Below are 27,206 nucleotides of genomic sequence, written 5' to 3'. Positions count from 1 at the left end.
CCCGCCCCGGCCGAGCCCGAGCCCCGGCCACGGCGGGGACTCACGGGGAGGCGAGCCGAGCGCCGCGCAACGACTCCTCATGGCGGCGGCGGCGGCGGCTCCCTCAACTTTCCCTCCGCCGCCGCTGCCGCCTCCGCGCCGCCCTCGTCCCCGGGGCGGCTCCGGCCGGCGAGGGCGCTGGGCGCGGCGCCCTCCTCTCTCCCTCCGCGCGCTCACCTGCGGCGGGGGAAGCGGCGTCCCGCGCTCCGCGACGAAACCCCGTCCTCGCCAGCGGCCGCCGCCGCGCTCGCCGCCCAGCGAAGGCCGCCCCCTCTCACCCRGGGCCCGTTACCGAGCGCCGACGCGGCGCCTTTAAGCGCGGCGCCGCGCGGGAGCTGTAGTCCGAGCGCGCCCGCCGCGGAGCACCACGGGAAGCGTAGTCGCGGCGCCGCCGCTAGCCGGCTCCCCGCAGAGGCGGCGGCGCGGGGCACGCCGGGAGCTGTAGTCCGCGCGCGCCCCGGCCCCGCGGGCGCCGCCTCCGCGCGGCGCTGACGGGAGAGGCGAGCGGCGGCGCGGGCCGAGTCGGCCACGCTTCCCCTGGGCGCCTCGCCCCGCAGCGCGGCCGGCCACAGGCGGCGGCGGCGGGGGCCGGTGCGCGCCTGCGCGGGAGGCGGCGCCGGCCGGTGAAGTTGGTCAAAGCGCCGGTGATAAAATGGTAGGTGGTTGGGAGCAGGGGGGAGGGGGTAGAGGAGGGGAAACGCGAACAAGCCGCGCGAGCCCCCCGCGCTCCGCCGCCGTTTCTCTCCCTTCCCGCGCGCGGCTCCGCCTCCCCCCCCCCCTCCTCCTGCGGCGGGGGGGAGCGGGGCGCCGGGACCCGCGGCCGTTGGTGGCCGTTGGCGGCGGTTGGGGCACGGGGCGACGCGGAGGCGGCAGCGCGCGGAGGTGCCTCCCCCCTCCCCCCCGCACCGGGCTCGGGGAAGGTCACCGGGGGCGGGGGAGGGGAGGCCGGGCCGGTGCGGGGGAGGGGGCCGCCCGCCGCCGCCGCCGCCGCGGGTATTTTGAGCGCGGCCCCGCGGCGGAGCCCGGCACGAACCTTTCCCTTTTTTGGCCTTGGGGATCCCGCGTCCCTCCCTGGCCCGCCTGGGTCGGGCGCTGGTGCAGGGAGCCCCTCCTGGATGCGTTCCCGCAACAGGAGAGCGGCGGAGAGCCTGCAGAAACAGCAGAGCGAGAAATGCCCCGCTGCTTTCTTGCCAAAGGCGCTGTAGTTGCTCCTGTGGCTGCTTTTCCCCTTTTGCCCTCCTCTTATATATATATATATAATCGAGGGGCGTTAAGGAAAGACCGAAACGGCTGTCTTGTTTACATAACGCGGTTCTTGTCTGGGACCATCTGTAGTGGAGAARTCGCCATCCGAGTGTTCACAAGAGATAACCGAACTGGGAGACGTTCCCGTGTTTACAGTTTCGCGCAGCCTCAGGCAGGGATACAATGTTTTTCCCTGGTTTGAGAGACCAGGAAAGTGATCCCTTCCACCACACCTGATAGAAGCAGTGTCTCTTTCATCAGAGCGCTCCATTGATGGCCCGCAACATGTTAAAGATGGTTTGAGGAAATTACAAAGTATCAAAACCTATAAGAAACTATCTTTTTTTTCCCCGTTATTAAGTCATTTCCCCCTCCTTCCGCCTTTGTGCACAGAAAGATGTTTAGCTAAAGATATTAACACCACATTTACTCAATGTGCAATCCCCATTCACACCTCTCAGATTTTGCATAAATTTAAGGCTGTTACATGGGTATGGCTGCTACAATTCACTGCAAATGAGGTAAAAATGTTACTAGTTCCTAGATACATACCACTATAGTAGATTGCYTTGTTGTTTAATATTAAAAGTATAAACTTCTTCAGTCCAAGTTTGTTAAAGATCATGTTTACAGGAACTTCACGTTCTCGTTCTAYCATTCATTAAATCCCTGGCATGTCTGCTTTATTTTCTTTTGCTCTTACATGTTGCAGTGATAATAGTTTCTAACATAGAAAGTGTCGAGAAGTGGTTGTAACTTTCAGCTGCTCACTTAAAATGGTTGAAGTTTGTATTGTTTTCTGGAGCTGGGAAAATACTAGGAGAACTATTAAGGAGATTTCTGTCTTAACTCAGAGTTTATGAAGGGCTTTTATACAGAATCTGAGAGAGTTGTGTCTTTGGCATGTTTTCTTTATGTAATTAATAGGCTTATTTTTCAGCAGATAACCGTCTTGTCATATGATAGAAGTGTGTTTATGAGTCCTACAAAATGAAAACAAAATTGCATGTGGGAGTAGTAAAGCAGAAATACGAATTTGTTGTGGCCAGAATATTTGCTGCTAAGGATGTACATATAGATGCTGTTATTTCAATTTTCAGAAGAAAATATTGTCTTTTTAACTTCAGAAGAACAAGGCTTTGTCTTCCTGTAATTTTCAAGTGAAAATTGTCACCAGCAAGAAAACTAAAACCTTTTAAAAATAGGCATTAGTAGTAGAATGCTGAAACAAACTTCTGGATTAGCTTCATTGGCTTTCCTGCTTCTTTTGCATCCCAAAGCATAAGCTTAAGTCGTCTCAGAAGGACAAGGTCCGCCAGTTTATGGCCTTCACCCAGGCCGGTGAAAGGACTGCTATATACTGCTTAATGCAGAATGAATGGAAGCTAGAAGTGGCAACGGATAACTACTTCCAAAATCCAGACTTATACTACAAAGAATCCATGAAAAACTCGGTAGATCGGAAGAAATTAGAACAATTGTATAATCGATACAAAGGTAAGGCTTATTATTATTATTATTATTATTATGAAATTGCTACCTACTACCATGTCCAGGCAGTTAGTAGCAGAGAGAGAGGAGTGAATGATGTTTAAAATGCTCTATATGCTTAACACACAATTTCCAATGTGTTCCTGTGGAATTCAAAGTCAATTCACTTTAGGAAATTAAACCTATAATGAGGATGTAGTGTTAGTTGCATATGGTAGCTGCAAAAGTGAAGCCACTTCCTTGGTCTTTTGCTGGTAGCTGCAGATATAGGATGATGCCACATGTTTGCATGGCAGAGCAATACATGTGACTTTTATACTAATTGTTTAATTTAGTCCAAAAATAGGAATATTGCTACCCATTAACACTGGGAAAAAATAAGGCTAAGAATTTCACAAAATATGCAATTAGTGCATTAATTTAAATAATTACATAATTAAGTAGTTAAAAATTAAAATACATTAATCCAGAAGTTGCATCCTTAATTTATTCTTTGTTTCACATATTACAGCACAAATTATATTCCTCTTGTTCAGAGAGGCTTTGAAGTAAAATTGCGAGGAATTAGATTAAAGGCAGAGTTGTTTCTTTTCCGTTTCTTGTAATTTTTCAGTATTGTTAAAACAGGAAATAATAAGAGGAAAGGATAGTCATGTAAATGTAAGAATTTATGTGATCCAGGTAACAAAGATTTTGGACTGTGGCCATTTCACATCAATACATGCATTGTTTGTTAAACATTAGTTCAGAGCAAGTTGAAATCATTACTAGCCACTGTTTGGCTCCAAAAAAACTTTTTTTTTTTTTTTTTTTAAAAAGGACTTTTAATAATTCAACTATGATTTTACATACTTTTCTAATATTTATATATGAATGGCTTTATGCACACCTCTTCCTGTTCTCATTTTTCCTTTTTTTTAATTCTTTAAATGTATTCTATTTTAATTATAGATATTTTTCAGTATTTCATGATAGGATTGCAGAGGGACAGAAAATTAGTGAAACTAGAGTATTTCCTTTGCTTATGTGAAAAAATTTATTAATCTTATTAGTTCTTCAATATTTGCTGGTTAATCTGAAACACAGTTGGGTTAAAATATGCTTTAGAACGCTACTAGGTCTCTAAAATTCAAAGAAAATCACCTTTTTTTTTTAACCATCACAATGTTCTAGCAGCGGAAAACTGCCACACTTGGATTTTATGAAGGGGAGTTAAGTCAGTGGTATAGTTTTCTGTCCTTTTTTTTTTTCTACTTAGCAACACAACTTTGCAGTTCTGACATTGAGCTCACAGTGAAACATGTGAACCTAAAACTTTTACGATATTTGAAAGGAAATAGATAAAAGTTCAGCTAAGAGCCTTTTCCGTTTTTCATAGGTAGCATAAACTTTACACCTTGGCTTCCTGACACAACTGAGTTCTTTTCTCCTATAGGGCCTACTACAAACATTGCATTAGATTTGAAATCTAAGATGAGAGTATATTTTTTTTCTCTGCTATCTCTACATTTGTTTTCTTATTTAATATCCAGCATATCTATCAAAACAGTAATTTCATGGTTATTTTTTCCTAGTTACTTGGATACTGTGAATAGTAATAAAGATGGAGTATTCCCTTGAAATCCATCAGATTATTTTCCATTGATCTCCACTCCCATACACCTTTTGCCTTCAGTTGTTCACTTATTCCCAAAATATACCAGAAATGATTTTTATGTTTTTACACCAAATCTGGCATACAACAACCATCTTTACTTCTTATTCCTGCTCAGAGCTCCCCAGTTTCAACTGAATTATACCAGGGGTGAAGATATTTGTTAACTCCTTTTCCTGTCCGCTATTTAAAATTTATCGTTTTTGCTACTGTAGTAGTGACAAAAATACTGAAGGATCTTATTTTAAAACAACAACAAGGAAAAAATCTTCCTTGATAGGAAACATCTTCCTATCAGGAGTTGGGAAAAACCAGTTCTGTAGTTTGTAAGCTGTACACTCTTTGTAAAGTGTTGAAAATGAGAGTTGTGATTTATTTTTTTTAAAGAAAATTAGTTCAATTTACTTTTTTTTTTGAGAATTCTGTTACAGTCTCATAGCAAAAATTAATCAGCGACTACATTTTGTAGGAATTAGTTAACTAGCTTGAAACACAAATGAATCAATCCAGTGTATGAAACAATCCATTATCTGTGAGAGAGTTATTGTTATCTTTTAGAGTTACATTTCATTATTTTGAAATAAAGTTTAATATTGCATTGTGACAGATCCTTACATAGGTAGCTCTGAAGTGCAGTTCTGTCTCTAAAACGTCCTAAACTGAGTATTACCGTGACATAATGTTTTGTAAGTTGTGTTGCTTAGCTTAACACCTTATTTTGCTAAGGTGTTATTAGAGCGATTTTTGGTGATTTTCCTGCTTACAATTTAAAAAAATATATTAACTGATCTGTAAACAGTTAAAGTGAATTTATTCCTCCCTATATATCATAACATGGAAAAAAAATACATGCAATTACACCAGTATATATTGGTTAGCACACACCAAAGTAAGTATCCCCCCCAAAAGGTTAAAAAAACTACTAAGCATGTCTACATGTTATTAGCCTTATCATTTTTTTTAGCTGCAGTTGGCATTTCTTCCTCTTTATTCAGATCTTTCATGGAATAATGTGGAAAGGAAAAAAAATATATATTATGTTTTTAAAGTCAGCTGGCGAATGTAGGAAAAAAATGCAAGTTGATTCTTATGGAAGCTTGCCAAATACATAATCTACTTATAGCTGCTCTTTAGGTACTTTTAAAATTACCTAGATTTCAAATAAAGACATAATTTTGCAAAGCTTATGTAAAACAGAAGGCCTATGTTATGCATCATGTTAAAGCTGTGCTGATGACTTTTCATAAATAATTTTGATGAGTAATTGTAATTCTCCCTTTTGTACTTTGAACTGCAGACCCACAAGATGAAAATAAAATTGGCATTGATGGTATTCAACAGTTCTGTGATGATTTAAGCCTGGACCCTGCCAGTATCAGTGTTCTGGTTGTAGCATGGAAGTTCAGGGCAGCTACTCAATGTGAATTCAGTAAAAAGGAATTTGTAGATGGCATGACAGACTTGGGGTGAGTATCCATTTCTGTGTAGTTCAAAGTGTAAGGCCTGGGCTCAGTTTCTGTTTAAGATGTTTGTAATTGACTCAAATGTGAAACTTTGAATACTCTTTGTGGCCTTGTGTTGTTATAGTTCTGCTGTGCCCCAAGTGACCCACGCTGTCAGACTCTACAGGCCTTTGTGTAGATGCATCGTGGCAGTGGAAAAGGGAACGTATTAAAAATTTGCAGTACTGTGTGGCTGGATTTGCACAGTAGTTGTGCTTGGTTTGTTTTGGAGGGGCTCAGCTTTTTWCGGGATCCCACCAAAATGGCTAAAATGGTTATTTAATAGATTAAATAGGTTATTAATAACCTACTAAATAACCATTTTGACACTAAGCTGGCACTTGCAAGATTGTCATGGTAGTGTGTTGTAGATGTATAGAAGACACTTTTATTTATTTCTTTTTTTAGCAGAGCTATTGAATCAGTAGTTTGGTTACTGGCTGGTTTCCATACAGTGATTACCTTCTGACCATCTTGGAGTTCATACCTGCAACAGCTCTTTCCTTTCCCCTCATAGCCCAGTTACAAATGATGGATAAAGCATTTGAGTTGGCTGAAGGAGCTTAGCTTCTTGGCTTGGTTCTTAGTTGTTAAAGGCCATCCSTTTGTTCCCTGATAATGGTGGTGTAAGCTCTGCAGGGGCCAAAGACCTTGGTGTCCTCTCTTCCTTCAACTGGTGCTGGACTGCAGAACCTGAGCAATGACCTCAGCAAAAGTGAAGCAAAATAAATCCCGRCTGTGCAGCAAGGAAGGCAACGTGTTGGTCTCTTGATGTGACTCATGGAAAGCACATGCGTGGCTTCATTATGCTTTTGTATTCAACTGTGTGCTGCTGAAGTTGAAAGTCACGGGGGATGAAAAATCGAGTTCACTCAGCGCTGAAGGCTTAGATGAAAGCAGATGAAACGTGTCCTTATCTTGTCATCAAATGCGTTTTTTCTTTTGACTGGTTTTACAAGCAATCGTTTTATTGTCTCTTATGCTAGACAGTTGTTGTTCAAAATATCTGTAAAAAGCTGAAGTTAAAATCAGGATTTTCCTGGTAGAAGAGGTTGTTTATTCTGACTGGCATAACCTCAAAAAAAAAAAAAAAAATTCTTCCTGAATTTTGAAACTTCTTTATTAGGACTTTGAGGTTACACCATGTTGCTTCTGTTGCTTCTGTTTACTAGTGGAATCAAGCACCTATCACCATAAAATAATRTTTTGTGTTTAGCTTACTTTGAAGAGATTGAGTAATACTCATATTTAGAAGGCTTGAAATGATTTTTGTGAACAGATTGCATTAGGTAGGTGGAGAACCGGAGTTTATTTTTTGGATGCATACTTTCAGTTGCTGATAAAGTTTAATTTGATTTTAGATTGGTCTACTGCAGAAAGGCATTAATAAGGTGCCTCCTCAGTCAAATGCAGTGGTTGTTTCTTGAGCAGGGGGCCTCGCAATCTGTTGCTACTGATCTCAGCAATTATTGACCTCTTTCTAAGCTTTCCCTGTTAGGTACGGATATTCAGAAGTTGTGAGGAAACAACTTTCCATATCACTTGATCCACTGCTTTAATTCATCCTTTTCAGTCTGAAATTTCTTCTTTCCTCCTCTCCTTYTCCCTCTCCTCTCCTTTTTTCTTTCTTTTTTCACGGGGTGGGCGGAAGGCTGCAAGAATATGTGACTCTCTGTGGACCTGGAGTCAAGCGCTCGTGCTGTTATATTAGAGTCTATTGGCACTATCTGATATCTCTGACAAGAAACGTTTTGTTGAGCCACATGTGGCTTCTGGCTGTGTTTTGTGCCTTCGTTATCATGTTGCTCCTGTCCCCTAATGGCTCTTGGATACAGTTCAACAGAAATCTGCTATTTTTACTGCCTTCTGCTTGACATGCAGGCTGGGTTTTGGGGAGTATGGTCTGATCATACCTGGTAGCAGCTAATGTGCTGCTTGCTCTTAATTTAGAGTAGTTCCTGTTGTGTAGAGGAGGTGCAGCATCTGTGCTGGAAAGCTTTGAGAACAGATTTTAAATGAAAAAAATAGTTGAGTCTCAGTCCCTCTAGTACATTTAGAGTGGGAATGAGAAGCATCTAGATGGTGTGAGCGTCCTCCTTAAATAGACCAAATCCCCAGGAAACAGGTTCCCAGTTGAGGGCTGTTGGTAGAATTCTTCTTTTCATGTTTCCACTTCACTTTCTTTTCTTATTCTTGAAGCTTTGACATATATGAATTATATTAGCCACTGAGAAATTTTAAGTGCAAGAACCTTTTATGGTGGCTACTTCTTTGAAAACTACTTTCTTCTCAGYTTTATGTAGAAATTCATAGAAAGTATTGGTAGTAGCCCCAAAACCTTGCATATTCATTTGATCCCTGGGTGTATGGGGACAGCTTTTTTCTTTCAAAATTGCATCTTGTCAGCTCAAATGCTCCTGCTGGAAATATTTAAGTCTCATGTTAAGGGATATATTTCTCTTGGAACTGGGACTCAAGTAACTCGATTCTATCTTAGCTTTGCTTGTATCAGGTTGTCAAACAGTTTATTGGTCTTTAAGACATCAGGAAAGCCTCATCTTTTTTTCTAAATTTTATCCATGTGTGAACTATGAAGGACTGCAAATAATAGTTCATTTTGCTGGGAAGCCTTCTAATTTGGGTTAACAGTATGATTGTGTGTATTTTGAAGAATGCTAACTAGCAAAATGCTCTGTTCTTCCTAACTACTGTTTGATTCTTGTTCTGTTCTATGTTGTTCTGAATCCAAACTTATTAAATATTTACAAATAATGTCATTTCTTTTGCAATAGGTGTGACAGCACAGAAAAACTGAAAGCTCTTTTGCCAAGACTGGAACAAGAGCTGAAGGATCCARTAAAGTTTAAAGATTTTTATCAGTTTACTTTTAACTTTGCTAAAAACCCTGGACAAAAAGGTTTAGGTAAGTAGAAAAAAAAGTCAAGAAAATATCTCCAAACAGTGAACTGTTCCTAGTGCCACTTATAAAATAGTCACAGTGATGATTGTATAGCAAATTCATTATTGGTTTCTTGCCTTGATTTATTTTCTCTTCTCAATTAGTTTCTTCTGTAATGATACTTTGGTATAAATAATTCAACTGGATTTTCTGCTATTTTGACATTATCTCCTCATATCAGAGTAAGTGCCTCTAGTTAGAAACCTTCCATCATTACTGCRAAAAGAAGTGAGCTGGTGAACCCTTTATGTTTTGCTTTGTTCAGCAAAAATTGAAACAAAATCCTTCTATCAGCTCAGAAAGAAAGGGAAAATTCTGGTTAAAAGTTTGCTGACCTCTAGAGAATTTTACATTAAAATGTGGCCTGAGACGAAACRAAAACAACCAACCTACTGTGGCTCTACTTCCAGAAAGTAGACATAGAATATATAAATACACTTAAATTCTTGCCTTCTTTCAAGTTTTTGTTTATCCTTGTCTCTACTTTGTATTGCTGGAGTAAAATGGATACATTATGTAAATGCCAGTGCTTTATTCTTGTACTTCAAGTTAATGCCACTTACCGAGTTTGCAACGAGAGTGAAATATTTTTAAGATGACATCTGATACTCTTTCCAGTTGATGTCCACTTTCAAAAGACACCATGTGTGAAGAAATTAAACTCTTCTGTGTGAAGCTTATTAGAGYAGCACCATGAGCACTGTGCCAGTTGTGCAACAGGAGGAAGTGCGGGTGTTTTCTTGTTTCTGTTTTGTGTCTTTGTAAACGTGGCCACTTTAAGTCTACCATTGCTGGTAAACTTTTTTTGCAAGAGAAGAGGCCTGTGGCTCATTCTTTCTTATGTGTTACTTTGATTATTAGCCTTTGTCTTTCTCAGTGTCTCTTGTTTTGTTTTTTGTGGGCAACTTTTCATCAGTTTCCATTTTACTTCAAGAGCAGGTTCTGTTTATGTTACATGTGGCATGCCTTTGTGGATCGTGTGCCATCTTTCCAGCAACAAAAACGGTGTAGTCCTCTAGCAYAGCTTTGTTATTGTTCCCTACTAACTTAAATAGGCAGGGTAAAACAGTGGTTTTGTAGTTGAACTGAAGTTCACGAACTAATTATTCATTTTCTCGCTACTCTCCATTAATAAGTTTAGTACTTCTAGACTGGGGAAGAGGGCAGGTCACTTCCAGCTAGGCTTGGAGTTTATGGGATACCTCCAGAAATATTACAGATGGCTCTCTGTTTGAGTTGGCTCAGGTTCAAACTGAAACTCATATACTTGGGAAATATGTCCCGAAAGCTTTTCATCTATRTTTGTACAAAGAGGGGAGGAGGGAAGGAGCCCAGCCCAGCTTATGGAACTGAATGTGCTGTTTATTTGATATGAGCAGGAAGAAGGAAGCATTATTGCTTTCCATAATTTCTGTTTATTTGGAATGGAGACCCTTGCATTTAAACACCTGTCCCTCTGCTGTGTAAGAATGGACCGTTAGGCAGTAAAGCACCTACATACCTTTGAGTGTTAAGAGTTCAAATATTACTGGGAGAAACAAAGTGCAGAAATGACAAGTTGACCTTAAAATGCACTATGGAAAGAATTGTTTCTTTCTGGAATTGTTGCTGGTTCCTAGTTGAGTAATTTTATTAATTCTAGTCATATTCTTTCTTAATTGCTCATTGTTCTTAGGTTTTACAAGGCTGGATTGGGGGAGGTTTTTTTTGTGCGACTTTCTCACTTTTCCCAGGTGATGTTTAAATATGAAAATAGTCAAAGCTCTACTACAAGCGAGTGCTGCAGTTCTTGCTTCAGTGCAGATCCACCCCACTTCTGTGTGCTGTGAACATGGGCCGCTGCAGGTCGAGTAGGAAGAGTGCAGAGCAGCCACGTTGACTAACGTGGCATTGCTGTGCATTTGAAGTCAATGGGAGTTTAGCCAAGTAAAAATTAACACTGCACAAGGTTGGAATTGGAATCTTTTCAGGGAAGTCTCGTATATTCAGTGAGGCATGGAGGAAGAGATGAAAAGTCTATAGGCTGGTGTCTAGAACTTGCTGCTTCCTGTTACAATTATTCTGAGAGTTATTTTTGCTCTTTCAGCCAAAAAAAAAAAAAAAAAAAAAAAAAAAAAAGCATTGGGCAAGCAGAAGTTTAGTCAGTTATCTTAGAGAAGTTTCAATTTGAGCTGGGAACTCTAGTTTCTTTAGTGGCAACTAGTACAGTCTTTACCTTTTTTGTTTGTTTATTTTATATCCTCTTCTCTATATCATTGTTTTTCTGGAAGAAAGTAGTTTGTTCATCTTCTCTCCCTTTCTCTCTGTGAAACCACCTAGAGGTGTCTGCAGTTTGTGCTTCAGTGGTCGCGTGGGCTSCTCACAGGGACATACAGGAGCTTGTCTCATCCTTGCAGAGAAACTGTTCCTCTCTTGGAGCCTTGGCTCAGGATGCTTCTAGGAATTCAGTCCAGAGAGTGAAACAGAGGAGCTCCCAGTTAGATTCGTTACCACATGAGTTGGTGTTGACTTCTGCCTAGCTCTGCCCTGCTTCCCCCTGAGCTGGGAATCTCTCCTGCCTGCCCACGCACGTGTTCGATGGCAGGCAGTGCTATGAAAGCATAGGGTGCTGCTGAGCAACTGCCCTRCTTGGCCTGCCCTGAATTCCTTGCTGCTCCTGTGATGGTCTTGGTGTATTCATTCACATAATGTACATTTGAGTTACARCTTTGAAGACTAAAACAGGTCAGTACATTTGTAGAAAACAGGATTTAAAAAAGACTTAAGASATTATTTGTTTTTATGCTTTGGGAGCATTGACTCCTCTTTGATTTGTATGACTGTGAAATGGTGAATGATCTTAATTCATGAAGTGGAAATAATGGAAGGAATCTGGCTTTCAATTACAGAATATTTTAATGTGTCATGAACTGTTCACTGCTCCTTTACTACGCTGGAAACTTAAACAACCACCCTGGTAGGTGCAGCTTTCATTTTGGTTTAGGACAGTGATCTGTTTGTTGAAAGAATATTACTTGAATCTCAGATATCATTAATGTGACTTGTAAGTATTCCTCTCTGAAAATTAACTACATTGGTAAAGTACCAATAGCAAACAGGAAAGTCTTGTTCTCAGGAGCTAACTAATAAGAGCTTTTCAAAGCTACATTAAAATACATCTCTTGGCTCCTCCAAGCTAAATTGAGGCTAATTATTTTTTACACTTATTATCTTAATATACTGAAATAATAAGCAATTGCTCCAATGTCTCTAAAATGTCCAAGCACAAATGCTGTAGTCAAGAGGCATGTTCATTGCTGTATYGGTATCTTAACAGAATCACAGAATCCCAGAATGGTTGAGGCTGGAAGGGGCCTCTAGAGATCATCTAGTCCAACCCACTGCTCCAGCAGGGACACGCAGAGCACGGGGCAGAGGGCTGCGTCCAAGCGGGTTTGGAGACCTCCAGAGAAGGAGACTCCACAGCCTCCCTGGGCAGGAGGGAGGGCTCCCACAACCTCCCCAGGGCTCTGTCACTCTCACAGGAAAGAAGTTCCTCCTCACATGGAGATGGAACTGCCTGTGTTGCAACTTACACCCRTTGCCCCTTGTGCTGTCACTGGCCACCACTGAGAAGAGCTTGGCCCCTTCCTCTCTACATTCTCCCTTCRTGTACTTATACATGGTAATCAGATCCCCTCTCAGCCTTCTCTTCTCCAGAGAAAACAGGCCCAACTCAGTCTCTCCTCATACAAGAGATATTCCAATTAACTTGCTTCTATCACAAGTGAAACTTATTGTCCTTTTTTTTTTTTTCTTTAAACCCTTCTCTAACACTGGGGAGATAAAATGACTCATGGATTCCTTTTCCATATGCCAGGTGGTCTTCCAATTCAGACCATAGATAAACATTTGCTTAGTATATTCCCTTTTGCCAAGCAGGATTGACTGTTGCCTGAACCTTTCCTGACAGATGTTTTTCTAATCAAGTGTTCAATGGTGTGTTAGCAGTATAGACCAGCTTAGCATTTCAGTAGCTTTCTGCAAGAAAAATTGAGATGTGTTTGGTGGCGGTCCTCCAGCCGAAAAACTTCGGAAGCCACTTAGTATACTCTTAATTTCCAATGACATATCTCATACTCGGACAGTCTTTGTCAGTGCTTGATCACACCTATTGTTGATTTTTTTTTCTTTTTCCATCTTATAACTGCAATCTCCAATGCTTTTTTTTTTTTTTTTTTTTTTTTTTTAAGTTTTATGCTTGTATCCAGAGCAAATTACCTAGGTGTGCATTTCCTTACAGTCACTAAGAATTTTTTACATATTTAGCAACTATATTATGTCTTCACCTAGTCTCTAGACTGAGTAAAATAAACTACCCTGCTAAATATTATCTTTTAGGTCTCTGATATGGTGGTTTGTTTTTAACCTTTGCACTCCAATTCTCTCTCTCTTTCTTGTCCTATAGTAGGAAAAGATTTTGTGCGCCTTAAGTATTTCACTCCTTGCTTTACATCTCTGYACTGTGTTCTTATGTTAGTAATACAGATACTGTTGTCAATTTATGATCCTTTAGTTGTGGAATTCTGCAGAACTGCTGTGTGCCCAGTTGGTTCCCATCTCCTATTTCTGCAACTACTGTTTCCTAACAACACTTTTACATTTCTTTCTAAAAAAAAAAAAATGTTTCCTGTATATTCAATTCTTCTTTGCATTTGTCCAGACAATTTTGAATTGCAGTCCCGTGTTCTCCAGTGCTGTACCTCTTCCAGGCCTTGTATTATTTGCAGATTAAGTAAGTTTTATTTGTATCATCTCAGTTACTGACTTTGGTGGTTAGTGGGCTGGGCTATAGGACTCGTGCAGTTTTGCTGCATTCTTCCAGTTTGACAGAAACCCCTGGTGATTAAGATGCAAGTGCAGTCTCCTAGAATCTCATCTGACATCCTAGAGTCTCCAAGATGATTTTAACAGTTTGAGATGGTTTCTGTCAGTTCCCAAAATAGATCAAGATGTATTTTGTATTTGCTTTGCTCTGGACAGTAGTGCTTTCAGATGCAATTTCTAAAAGTTCTTAGAATTGCAGTCAGTTTTCTATAAACTTGTTTTTCTGGAACAGATCTTGGAGAAAAAAAAAAAAAGCTTTTTTTCCTTTCTTTGTTCATTTTAAGATCAGTGTGTCTTCCATTGATTCTTTAATGTCGTCTCATTCCATGTTTCCTCTCAAAACCAATGTAAGAAATCCATATTTACATGATTAGACTGATAAATTCAGTTTATTCTCTCAAGTCCCAAGCTAGGCACGGAGTTTGATATACCCCTATTCATTCTCAGAAATAGGGTCTCCTTTGCAAAGGATTTCTCACTTTTATAGGATTCACTTTTCTGCAGTTCATGTGGTGATACCAGGGAAGATCTCTCCTTACAGGAGCAGGGCTCCTGTTTCTGTGGTCTCATCTAACTCAATGTTTCCATTATTTACCAGTGCAGTCCTGGCAGTGAGTGTGCTTCARTGGGAAAATGGGCCCTTTGAAGAAGTAAGAGTAGTACCAGGGGATGTAAGTAGCGAGATGCAGGAGGCAGTGGCACCTTGCATAAGGTCTGCTCTGTTTYCCTCTTAACAGAAACCAGATTTCTGATTAACATCGCTCAGGAGCCAGATACTGTTCCTGAAGGACTGAAGTCCTTCWCATACTGTTCATTTGGGTAAATCGTATTGTTAACTAAGAGAGGATTGATAATCATGTCTTCTAAGACAATTGCCTGCCCAAGTAGCAGATAGAGTTCAGGAAAAAACATAACAGGTTTTCACCAAGCAGTGCCACCTCAGTGGCTGCATATACATAGTACAAGACATAGTACTTAGGCATGTTGAACTGCATGTGAGTGCTTAGTTTATATTTTGAGATAATGAGCTTTTGCGTTAGAGTTTGCCAGGAGATCTTGGGAAAGATCCACATTTATACATAATAATTCTGTCTATTTAATCTGTTCTCTCATGTTCCTCCTAAAATATCTAACTGTTGTGCTAACTGCCAGGTTGTAATAGAGAAGTTTATTTCATGCTCTACTCCTGTGTTTTAGCTTTTCCTAGCACAGTCTCAGTGAAATTCTGCACCCTAGCTCTTGAATGATAGCTRTACTAAAAGATAGAATTATAGACCTTTAGTCATGGTGTATATAGAGCGTTTCATATTTCTAAAGACACTGTTCCTGCTGAAAACAAGGCCTCAGCTCAAACTTCCTTTTGTCTATTGATGGATCTACCACTGAGTCTYGACAAGACATGTTGAAGAGATTCCTCATGCTCCTCAGGATTTTACCACAGGTTGTTTCAGCACAGCAGAAGAACTTAATATGTTCTTTCATGATTTTCAACTTGCAACATGGAAACAAAAAGCAGATTTGGTCCTTCATCACTCTTTGGTGGTTCCTTCGCCCGCATCACATCTGAAAAGGTTCTGCTTCCTTCTCTCTGCCAGTTTCCTGGGATCGTGCAAGAAATGGTACATGAGGAGGGCATTCAGAATTGAATCAAAAATATGTCAAGACCAGGAGAGTCACTATTTCTGCATCCTGTATGTGGACTTCAAGAAAGTTGCATCTTCTATGAGCAGATGAGTATAACATGCTCTTTAATTGAAGCAACATCAACTTTAGCTTCCATCATAGCAAGATCTCAAGGTTCAGATTCTTTGAAGGGACAGACAGACAGGAAGAGGAGAGCTGCTTTTTATGGTTTGTTTGTTTTTTTTTCCTCCTCCTCCTCCCTCTCCTCTTTGGTAACCAATTACTAAGTTTTCTTTCTCTTTTTATGAAGAACTAGCCTGATCCATTTGTGRGATAAGAGTGAGTAGATGAAGAAAGTAAGGGAAAGCCTTATTCAATAAAGGAATTTTATGATTATTTATGAAAAAGATCTATGACTATTATACCTGAATTATATTTAGTTTTGGTCTGTGCTTATGGTCCTTGCTTTGTTTTTGCTAACTTCTTGCCTTTCATTTTCAAAAGGCCATCAATTTGGAAATACTTAGTGTAGGACAGGGTACTGTGATGGAAAAAAAAAAAAAAAGCCTGTAGTAGCATTAAGAGCATGGCATAAATATCAGTCCTAGTAGTACCCCTTTGATTCTCTAACTCATGTTTGACTTGTATTTGGGAAGTGTATATACAGCCAACTTGCAGTCATCAATTGTAGCTTATCTGAACTGTAGGTTAGCTATATCAGATTTTTTTTTAACACTGGCTACAACAAGATTCACTAGCTTGCACTCAAATCTTAGCTGTCTTTTTCTGACCCTAGTTCATATTCAGAGGCAATTTACCTGATTTTGTCCAACTGACATTGAGGATAACCTAAAAGGTTCTGTATGATTCAGACTCCTTCAGCATAGCTGAAGCTGAGCTACAGTTAATAAGTAGTCACATATTTGGGGATCTGCTCTGGGATCTGCATCCTGTGCCTCCCCAGGCCACTCCTTGGGGTCCAGCTCGGATGGGATCTGAGTTGAGCTACTTCTAGTGTCTGTATCGTGGCCCATATCCCCCCTTCTCTGTGCCCTGCCCCTTTGGGGAATTGCAGATAAAAGCTTTTGAGGTGTAAACTTTTAGCATTTGGTGAAGGGCTTTCAGGTTGAATCCTCATGGTATTTTCTTGCTACTCTGCATCATGAATTGTATTTACTATCTATCTAGAAAAAGAATGTTCTAAGAAAGGAACTAATTGTTGTGTCCATGTTCTTAGTAATTTGGAGACCAAAGAAGACTTAAAATCATTCAGAGAGACGAGGACACAAGGAATCAAGTAACTCATTGAATCTTGCAAGTATTCATTTGTCCTTTGTTGGCCAGGTAGTGTGATAGTCCCGTTCTTTAGATATATTCATGACAGTTTCCACTGTTTCCACACTTGTACCAGTTTCTGCATGGTGTCTAGGAAGTTTTTTGAAGTAAAATAATTATTTGCACAATACAATTTTTATTTTGGCTTTCTGAAAAGTGATTTTTTTTGCCTATGATTACAGTGAGGAAGCCGTAGGAAAGAGATGAAAGAATATCAATGGGATGATACCTTAGAGCAAATTATATGACCATAAAGAGAATGTTTGAAGCTTGATGTCTTGCAGAGGCTAAATGCTCTTATAAGGCAATTGARAGAAAACCTACCTTTGTGTCCTGTACCTGTCCAGAGTATTTTCTTATGATGTGTTGATTCTAGCAGACTTGGTTACATTTTTTCTTTTCAACAATGTGGAGTAAGTTTGGGCTAACGCAGTGATGAGAGAAAACCTGAGGTAAAGGGACCCTGAAATATGGCTCTTATAAGCTCTGAGTTACATTCTCTTATAATGATTTGTTTTGTGTCTCTAAATGGACCAGGGAAAACTACATAATACTTCCCATTGGAAAAAAAAAATCCTGTCCGTAGAGTCTGAGATAATATTCCTTGGATACAACTCACTGGTGAACAATGAGTCACAGAATGATTGAGGTTGGAAGGRATCTTTGGAGATCACCTAGTACAAGCGGGGTCTTCTAGAGCATATTGCACTGAATCRCATCCAGGCAGGTTTTAAATATCTCTGGATAARGGAAGTGCACTCTCTGGGCAGCCTGTTCCAATGCTCTGTCACCTTCACAAGCAAGATGTTTTTTCTCATATTCAGGCAGAACTTCCTGTGCTTTATTTTGTGGACATTGCTTCTCATCCTATCACTGGCCACCACTGAAAAGAGTCTGTCTCCATCCTCTTGACACCCTCCCTTAAGATATTTATACCCACTGATAAGATTCCTCTCAGCCTTCTGTTCTGTAGCCTRAACAGGCCCAGCTCTCAGCCTCTCCTCAAAGAAGAGATGCTCCAGTCCTCAGTAAACTTTAAGCAACTGCTCAAGGTCCTTCATACAGRTCTTTTATATGAAGCATTACAATATTGTTAGGATTAAACATTAATAAAGGAAGAAAAAAAGCAGTATGGAGACCATGAGTAAATCTCAAAAGGTGAAGTTAAAATAAATGGTTTGTTTCAAAGCTCTAAAACATGGTAGACCGTCATGATGTACAGAACTTAGTCAACAAGCTAACTAGGGGTTAGAAAGGCAGCTGTGGTTAATATTCTTCTAAATAACTTAAAGTTTTTTTTAAAAGCTCATTAGGACACTAATGTGGAGTTTTTTTGATCTTTTTTCCTTTTATGTTCTTTCAATAATATAAGTGAATTAGTTTTAGTATTTTGGTAGCTTCAAATACGGCTTCACAAAGAGCTTTGTTGGAAGGGCAATCCAAGAGAGCTGGAAACCTTTCCCTAGCAGACGAGGACGGGCGAGTGCTGCTTTGGCACAGCAGGGCTGAATGAACTTCACTGTATGTTCCTCGTAAATCAACAGATCGGGAGGTACTGCCTGGAGGGAGGATTTGTATTTGTTTTCTCACTTTCTTTCTGGCTTGTATGTACCGACTTCATTCCTGTTGCTCAGAATCATGGCAAAAGNTTTTTTTTTTTTTTTTCCCTCTGCTCTTCTCTTATGTAAGGGTCTAATCCAGTGACAAATTAAAATGAGTGAAAAATTCATTAACAAAATGAATTCTGATTAAACCTGAAAAGTAGCTGAAGGCTATCTGATAAAAAATATCCAATTAACACAATCAGTGTAGGAGATATTTATTGTCACTTCCAAGATCTCTTCAATCAGGGAAAGAGTCATGCTTTAACTTAACTTTAGAATGAGGTTTTAATCTTTTGGAGAAGATGGTGCTACATAAAAAAATGTTTTGCTTCTGATTAGGAAACACTGATTATTGAAATAACTCAGAAGTGTAAGAAGCTTTTTCCAAGTGAGCTTCTCATTGAACTCTAGTTTTGATTAGCTACTGTATATATAAATTAAATTTTCTATTTTGAAATGTTTAAATGATACATAGCTAGTTTTAAGAGGGTTGTTACAGAAAGCTCTATGGTTGCTGTATACATGCACAGCTTAACTGCTTTTTGGAGTGTCTAGATAATGAAGCCCCATTGCAGTGTATAATAACAATTTATGATGTCAAGGCATTATATAGAAGGGCCTACATGAAGTGCAACATTTTGATAGCTAGTGATACTGAAATATTTTGGGAGTAAGGAAGATGAATCAAGAAAGTGTTGCCTTTTATTTCCCTTTTAACTTTTTATGGCACCTTCATCTGTGTTTGCTTCTTTGCCTGTATTTGATCTTCCTTTTTCCAGGGAATATGTAATCTAAAGTATAAAAATTCTCATGCCRTAAATGCACTTTGAGGAGAAAAATGTTTCCTAAATGTTGTCATGCGATAGATTTACAAAGTTGGCTTGGAAAGATTGACTTTCATAATGAAACCTGAGTGAATGGAACCAAGGCCAGTTACTTCACAGCAAAGTTGAGGAACCCTTAAGATTCTTCCTTTCAATTTCTTTTGCTTTTGCTTTGAGATGACCGCTCTGAGTTAGAGTCTGTGTACCTAGACAGGAAATAAATGCTATTAACTGACTTGTTCTGCTTGTTTTCTGTGAGAAATGAGTATGAATGGGTGGTGGCGAAGCCCTTAAGAGCTGAAAAAGTTTATTGGGGCAGAAAGTAAATTCTGCACTCTGATCACAATAGGGAAAATAACACCCACCTGTGGAGCAGTTGTCCTATAATTGTATATGTGTACCAAATCTCTGTCATCTTCTTAACTGTTGCACTGCTTTTGTTGGCTGGGCTCTGGCTCGTTATCATAGAGACCCTAGGGAATGGCTGTGGTGAAGTCTGGAGCTTTCAGACTTGCAGCTGAATTTGAGGTCAAACACTGGCTTTTTACTTGTAAGGTGACAAGCTGAATTCTAGATACCACATTCCTGTCCTTTAGGTGGAAGTCTGAAATACTATGACAATACTTTCTACTAAGTTTTCACACTTTGTTTATACCTATTTTACAGGAGAAGCAAACAGTAAAACCAAATTGTGATTTAAGAGAAGCTGTGCTTTTATTTGTGGTCGCACAGCAGCATGTGTGTATTTAGCACTGCTATCTGTGGGACCTGGGTCAGAAACAAGAGGGCACTTTGTGTTGCTGAGAATGAAAACAGGTCTTAAAAACCAGCTTTCCCCTTATGCTGTACCTCATCTTGCCCCTGCTTTTGTGCTTGAACATGTGGCATGACTGCATCCTACTGCTGGGATGCAGAAGCTCTGCTCTTATATCCCTAGTGGTGGTGTAGGAATCAGTCCTCCTCTCCAGAACTTGCATTTGCAGTTTTGGATAGAAATATTCTTCTGTGAAGTGATTCTGGAGAAGAAAATTGTATTGCTGTAAAGGGTGCTGCAGAATTACTGTGCTCCAGGCAAATCTTCCCCCCATCTCCCCCTTATTCAAAATCCTCTTGAATAAATACAATGCACAAGGTCCATGTATAAATTGCTAAGAATTAAAGAAATTGGCACCTCCTCATTTAACTGTGTAGCTTTTCTATTGATATTTTCTGTGTTTGCCTGTTTTGTGTGTTTCTTGTAGCCACAGTTACTGATAATTACTGTGTACTGTTTCTATGGCTTAAAAGCAACTTAAGTCCTGCACTGCTGGATGGCAACAAGAAGATTTTTACGTTACAATATTCCATATGTGATTTTTAATATTACTCCTTATCTTCCTCCTCACTCTTGGGTCAGTGACTACAGAATAGCAGTTAATGATTTTAAAAGAATATTTTACATCTATATCATGTTATGCCAGATAAAGCAGTTACTGTGTAGCCGCAGCAGTTTTAATACATAGAATATTTGTGTTACTTTTTCTTACAGATCTAGAAATGGCAATTGCATATTGGAATTTAGTCTTATCAGGAAGGTTTAAATTTCTAGATCTTTGGAACAAATTTTTGCTGGTAAGTACATACTGTATTTCTTCCTGAATAGCTTAGTACTCTCGCTTGTATAGCTCATGCTTACAGTAAAGAAAAAGGCGGGAAGGTTGAATACTTCCTTTGAGTACTTGTAAAAACTGAGATGATAGTCTTAAATCAAGCCAGATTTACTCAAACCAGATTAAATCTTCTGTGTATAATTGGCTAACTGAGAATAAAGCCAAAATATTTATCATGGCAATAGTGCAGTGTCCTCCTCACGGAAGCTTCTRCCTGCAGTGAGGGCCTAACTGGAGTTTGAACCTACGGGGGCTTCATTCTCAGGCAGCTGCGCTTATTGTCAGCCACGGAMGTCACCGTGTCCTGCTCTTTGCAGTGGGACTGCACAAACTCAGCGTTCTCGAAATGGCAGTTCTGTTGTGACTGACTTCACGCTGAGACGCTTTGAGTTTTAAGTGAAACTTCTTGTCTGAGTGATTATTTTGACTCATTTTTTAGATAATAGTTTGGAACTCATCTTAATGGTTTTCTRTTATCAGTACAAGTCTGTAGGTGGTTGAATAAAGGTGCATAAATTAAACTTTGGAAATCACAAAATATTCTCACTAAAGACCAAATTCATTCATCCATGTTTCTTCTTTTGCATTTCTACGTGTTTGCAAGAACTTAAATTATCTAACATTATATAAGATATAATTCATCTTTTTTTTTTTCTGTTTAACTTTTTCTGTGTAGTTTGGGAGAATAAAAAATCTTTCTACATTTTATCCCATAAGCTCTAATGCATAATAGGCAAAGTATGTACTTTTTAGAACTTTTTGTTCTAAGCTYTCTTCTAAATCAGTGAGGTATTTTAGACAGTGTATTTTATTCACTGACTGTATTTGCTTGATTCACCAAAGGAACTTGTGAAAAGATTAAAGACCTCGAATGCTAAGATTTCTAAGGAAATCTTAATGCTTCCCTTCCCCCAATTTGACTATATAATATGACAAACAGTTGTGCAAGTCTCTAGTTCCAACCCTATTACAGAGAATCTGGTGTAAAATGTGTTTGTCTTTGCTGTGAATATCACAGAATGGCTGAGGTTGGAAGGGACCTCTAGAGATCATCCAGTCCAGCACCCTGCTCCAGCAGGGACACCCAGAGCACGGGGCACAGGGCGGCATCCAGGCGGGTTTGGAGACCTCCAGAGAAGGAGACTCCACAGCCTCCCCAGGCAGCCTGTGCCAGGGCTCTGYCACCCTCACAGGMMAGAAGTTCCTCCTCATATGGCGATGGAACTGCCTGTGTTTCAAGTTGTACCCACTGCCCCTTGTCCTATCACTGGAATATTTGACTTAAAAACTTGCATGTAGTTTATTTGCTTCATAAGAATCATTTATAACAAAAAACAATTAAACTGAGGAAGTAGCAAGCTAGGAATCTTTAGGTGTGGGCATTTTTTTCTGTTTTTAAGAAACCCAGTTTATTCTCCTGAGTATACTGAAGTATTATTGCCAAAAGCAGTCTGTCTCACTCCCAGAGCTGATTCTTTTTGCTAAACTGCCAGAAAACAATTAGAGGACAAAAACAAATGAGTACTTTCCTGCAGGCTAATCATTTGTGTCCGCAAGAGATCAGCCAGTGCCACAGCTGGCTCGGGAGGTCCTGTGGGACGGTGGGGATGGAAGAAGAGGTTGAGGAAGCGGGGCTGTCACCGCCTGCCCCAGCTGGCCGCATCAGTGTCAGCACAGAGGAGGGGAGCGAGAGCCAGCAGCTGTGAACGGGGCTGGAAGGGAGSCTGCAAAGGCTGACAGTGCAGGGAAAGCTGCCTAGGAATGAGGCTTCCCCAAGGAACAAGGCTTTCGGAGTGCTGCTCAAACTGGCCACACTGGAAACAAGTGTGTGAAGCGGGGGATGCAGAAGGWGGATGCCTGAAGTTGGCGGGGGAGATGTGGGATTGGCTGGGAAGAGGCTGGAGAGGGGAGGAGTGGAGCAAAAAGAGACAGTGAGCTCTGRTGGAGATAGCAGCTGATGAGAGAGGCTGAGATGATGGATCCTGAAGGCAGCCTGGAAGAAGTGAGAAGAGGAAGGTAGGAGAAAGGTGCAACTGCAGCCAGGGAGTTGAGGGAGAGTCTGGATTAGTAAAAGGGATGATGAAAGAAGGACTCCAGTGGAAATGGCAGAGTGCCAGCTTGGAGCTACCGAGCTTCTGAACCTTCAATGGGAGCCAAGATCCCTTAAGCAGAAGCGTGAAGTACATTTGTTTTGTTTTGTTTTTACCATAACAAATGGAGAGCATGCATCCTAAATGCAAAACAGAAGAAATAAAACAGCTTAAGCAAGGTTTATTATGCTTTTCCTTTTCTAATAGCTATTTATTTTTATAATTTTCTTCAGAAACTACTTAGTATTCAACAGTACCCTTTTTTTTTTCCTTTACAGGAACACCATAAAAGATCAATCCCGAAAGATACTTGGAATCTTCTATTAGACTTTGGAAATATGATTGCAGATGATATGTCCAACTATGATGAAGAAGGTAACAATTACTTGAGTAACTTTTCAAAAATTGTTATAGCAGAATTACATCTTTTTTCTGAATGAGCAATAGAACCTACTATTACTTGAGATGTTAATTTGTTTACTCATGAAGGTGTAGCTGCAAATAGAGTATTGCACTTACTACCAAAAAGTTAACATGAAGTTGGCTTTAATATGTCAATAAAACTAAAGATACTGTCAGGCCATTATGTAGCACATGTTCTTTGAATCTGTTACACTGCAGAAATCCCCATTAAACTATATTTCAGGTCAGAAATGTTGCTAACAGCAAGGCCGTGTATCATTGTGCTGCTTGCAAGAATGTCCCCATTAAAAGAACCAAAGAAGAACCAAAGCATATTTTTACTAACCTAAGTGCAGCTTGCTCTCTGTCACTAATCCTGCAAATCCTGCTTTGCAATGGATGTGTACAGAAATATTCTTTAAATTATCAATGACTTTTAACAGGAGGGCCATGATTTTGTTCTCAGCTAATTTTAAACCTGGTAGGGTAGATAATGCTTTGAATATGTTTGATTTGTATTAAGAACTGTTGCTGCAAGAGAAGATTAGAGTGTTTTGATTTACTAGCTAGGTGCTTTATCAAGTGTCCATCATGTCCTGTGTGTTAGAGCCCAGCTGTGTTAGAAATATTGAAGTAAGCTACAATTTTAGGAATAAAATAGTGTATTGCTAATAATGACATGTTCTCTTCTAAATTGCTTGACTTCTCTTTAGGAGCGTGGCCTGTTCTTATAGATGATTTTGTGGAATATGCACGACCAGTAGTCACAGGAGGAAAGCGTAAAACTTCCTAACCCCAGACTCATCAAAACGGACTAAATTTGCAGTCTGAACTGCATTAGGTAACGAAGATTTGTTGGCCAATAACTGTGCACACTGTTGCTGGTCTCAGTGGTCATGATGAGACTGAAATTCCTCCTTTCTGCCTAAAGAAAATGACGGCTGGCTTGTGGACACCTCAAGAACACACTCGGAAGATAGTCCAGGCTGTTTGTAGGCTATTGGCTTCAATTATTGTACTGGTTGTATCATATAGGATGTAGATTTTGCATGATTTTATACTTCGGAGAAGTTTAACTAGAGGCCATTTTATTAAAGTTTTGACAGCACAGCATGCCATTCAGTTCATGATCCAAAGTGAACACCAGCAGTTACATGAATAAAATTGTATTATATTGTACTTATATGAAAAGCAGTATTTGTGGTATATAAATTAAATCCCTAAATAAAACTTATGCAGTATGTTGTATTTTTATAAAAGTTAGCTCTGTGCATCTGCCCTAAAACAGAATTGTAACAAGAAACACTTTTTTTACTTATTGCTGAAATTTTAAATTTATATTTTTAAGCTCTTAGATGTACAGACAGGTCACATCTAGCCTCCTTTTTCCCCAATAAGATTAACATCCTCATTGTTGTATTCATGAAGGTCTTGGACATGTTACTGCAGGACTGCTGAGGAAGGACTGCCCTGCATTACGTTGCGAATCCAACTTTTATTTTGACCACCACTTTAAAGTAGACCTGAACCAAAGATGCTTTTATAATTTATGTTTGATTATCCTATTCAATTGGTCTTCAATTATATATTTTGCTTACTTTATTTAAATTATGAATTGGTATTAATTTTTTTAGGCTTAATAATAGCCTGAAACAGATCATAAATTCTAGCTAAACGCAATGTTATGAGTGCAATTCCTGATGTGTCCCACAAAAATAGATATTAATAAGCCCAAAGATGTCCTGTAAGCAAAGTTAGCCCCTGCTTTAGAGCATCAGCTAGAGGTAAGGAGAGTTTRCTTTGCATTACTGGTGTAACCCTCCAGATGTTTTTGCAATAGAATTATTCAGTAACATTACAAAGAAATAGTATGTAGGTGAGATGTCAAATCATTTTACACCAAATGTGATTTCACTCAGTCATTTCTTTCTCCTATCTAATATAAAGTATGTGGAGGTCAGTCGCTTCTTTCTCAACAGTGTTTTCCAGTGCTTCAGCACAAGGAGGTTCCACCAGAAATGACTGAATATGTTTTCACACGGGGCTCTTTTGAACACTACCTCATCAAAATGAGTTTGTCTTGGCCGCTGTAAGAGTTTGCTAAAGCAGAGAGTTGTTAATGAGTATGTACAGCTGTGATTAATGTATTTTCCTCTAATCAGAGTTGAGTTGATGCAAGAACTTGGGAGATGATAGTGCATTAAGTTATGTAACATATCTTTTTGGATGACATATGAGATAATTTAAGTATTTCATGAGAGGGTATTATTTTGTTTCGTAATTGTGAGGATATAAGAACTGATACTGTTTTTCTAAACTCTAATATTTAGGGTTTCATATAAGCTGTCAGCTTTTATTTATGTCAATGCAGCCTACAAGACCAAGTGAAGATACTGAGTCGAGGAATGCTGCCTTCATTCTTTCTCCCATGTGAGAGAAGCCCAGTAGTGCATGATGCTAAAAAAGCAGGGTGAGGACAGAGCCTGCACTTGAATAAATTAGCAAACGTTTTGTGAATAGTGACATAGAAAGCAAGTTCATAGAAATCACAAGTGAGTGATTTATTATTGGTCTTATTTTTCCCTCCAAGGAGTATTTAGAAACAGTGTGCCGTGCATGGCAGCCACTAGATGTCAGTGTCTCAGTCTTTAGATACCTCTCTCTTTTCTGGGTAGAGAGTTAATATGTAATAGTAACAAAAATTATTACTTAACAGCTTCTCTTTCGATGTATGCAAGTCTAGCTAGTCTATAGACGTCAATTCAGATATAAAAACAGATTAATGCTTTTGGGGCTGTTTTTGCATTTCATTTACCTATTCTTTCCCAATCAGAATAGGTAGTTTTTATATATTTCTTGTAGGCTTTGAAGAATAAATCTGTGACTTTGAAGAATAAATCCAAAAACATCAGCTGCATTTATGCAGTCAAAAGCAATGGACTGTTTGTTTTTCAGACAATTGTGACTTAAAATGCATAGGCACAGCATAACTGAGCAGAAGTCATTTAGTCTCATGCTCTATGATGTAGCCAAGTAGTTTGCATAGGATTAGAGCTTACAAAACACTTGTTCCTGCTGCAGACTCTGTCAAAGCAAGCTAATGACTGTTTTTACCTTTAAAAACAACAGATTATTAGAAAGGCTCTTCCTTTTTTTCTGTCTTCTTCCTTTTCTTCTCTCTCCCTCCCTCGTGAGGAAGAACTTCTGAAGACCCGAGTGTGCAGCTAGGTCTTCCATGTGTGTGTTGAGGGCTTTGGCATGGTCCATGTTAACATGAGGAGGAAGGTGCTCAGCACTTGAGATRGTTCTCATTTTTTCTGCACATACACTTATTCACTTTTAGGCTTTGTTTTTATGAGGATCCTTCACAAAAGGCACCTTTCAGTAGAGGAAGACTGGCCCAAATACTTTTAAGACACATTTTGCTCCCAATCAGGCATCCTATTCCCACTCTACCCAGTTAAAACCACCTATGCATTTTACATTCCCATAAACAAGAGCATGGAATAACATTTCCAATATTATCCAACAATTTCCAAGCTTTTACATTATACATGCAAAAGTAATTAACCTGCTTTTAAGCAATGACTTCCATATGCATTTTAAAACTTGCTGCTGTCCACTCGCTTTACAGGGGACTGTGACCCTGTTTTTAGGTGAGCTGAGATGAGACCTCAGCTGAAGAATTTATASTCATACCTGGTATGGAAATGGTCAATTTAGATTTCTTTTCAACGCATACAGTGTTAGTTCTTAGATATGCTGTATATATATTTGAGTTGGTGCCAAGTTGGTTGGTTTTACCTCYTAAGAGTATTTGAAACTGAGCCATGGGCTGTGACTTTGCCAGCTCTAAACTGAAATGTGATTTATCATGTATGCCATGCCAAGGAGAGTAAGCCCGTAGGCGTCCCCTCATGCAA

The 27,206-nt window shown here is 39.8% G+C and overlaps 1 protein-coding gene across 2 annotated transcripts; it reads left to right on the top strand.

The window, feature by feature from the left end:
• The first annotated feature begins 646 nt into the window (after positions 1 to 646).
• On the top strand, positions 647 to 26,367 carry DCUN1D2 (defective in cullin neddylation 1 domain containing 2). 2 transcript variants are annotated; one of them, XM_026046192.1, is made up of 7 exons: positions 647 to 694; positions 2,565 to 2,781; positions 5,727 to 5,895; positions 8,724 to 8,854; positions 20,671 to 20,753; positions 23,160 to 23,256; positions 23,997 to 26,367. In XM_026046192.1, the coding sequence occupies exons 1-7, from the start codon at positions 692 to 694 to the stop codon at positions 24,074 to 24,076; spliced, it is 780 nt and encodes a 259-aa protein (XP_025901977.1). In that variant the 5' UTR covers positions 647 to 691; the 3' UTR covers positions 24,077 to 26,367. The 2 variants fall into 2 exon arrangements, with proteins under 2 accessions (XP_025901977.1, XP_025901978.1); XM_026046193.1 differs by lacking the exon at positions 647 to 694 and adding an exon at positions 1,732 to 1,805.
• Positions 26,368 to 27,206: the final 839 nt, after the last annotated feature.

Source organism: Nothoprocta perdicaria, unplaced genomic scaffold (genome assembly GCF_003342845.1).
Source record: "Nothoprocta perdicaria isolate Ctin4 unplaced genomic scaffold, notPer1 scaffold_426, whole genome shotgun sequence".
Taxonomy (NCBI): Eukaryota; Metazoa; Chordata; class Aves; order Tinamiformes; family Tinamidae; genus Nothoprocta; species Nothoprocta perdicaria.
Note: the sequence above shows the minus strand (reverse complement) of the source record. Positions and strands in the feature narration are given on the sequence as shown.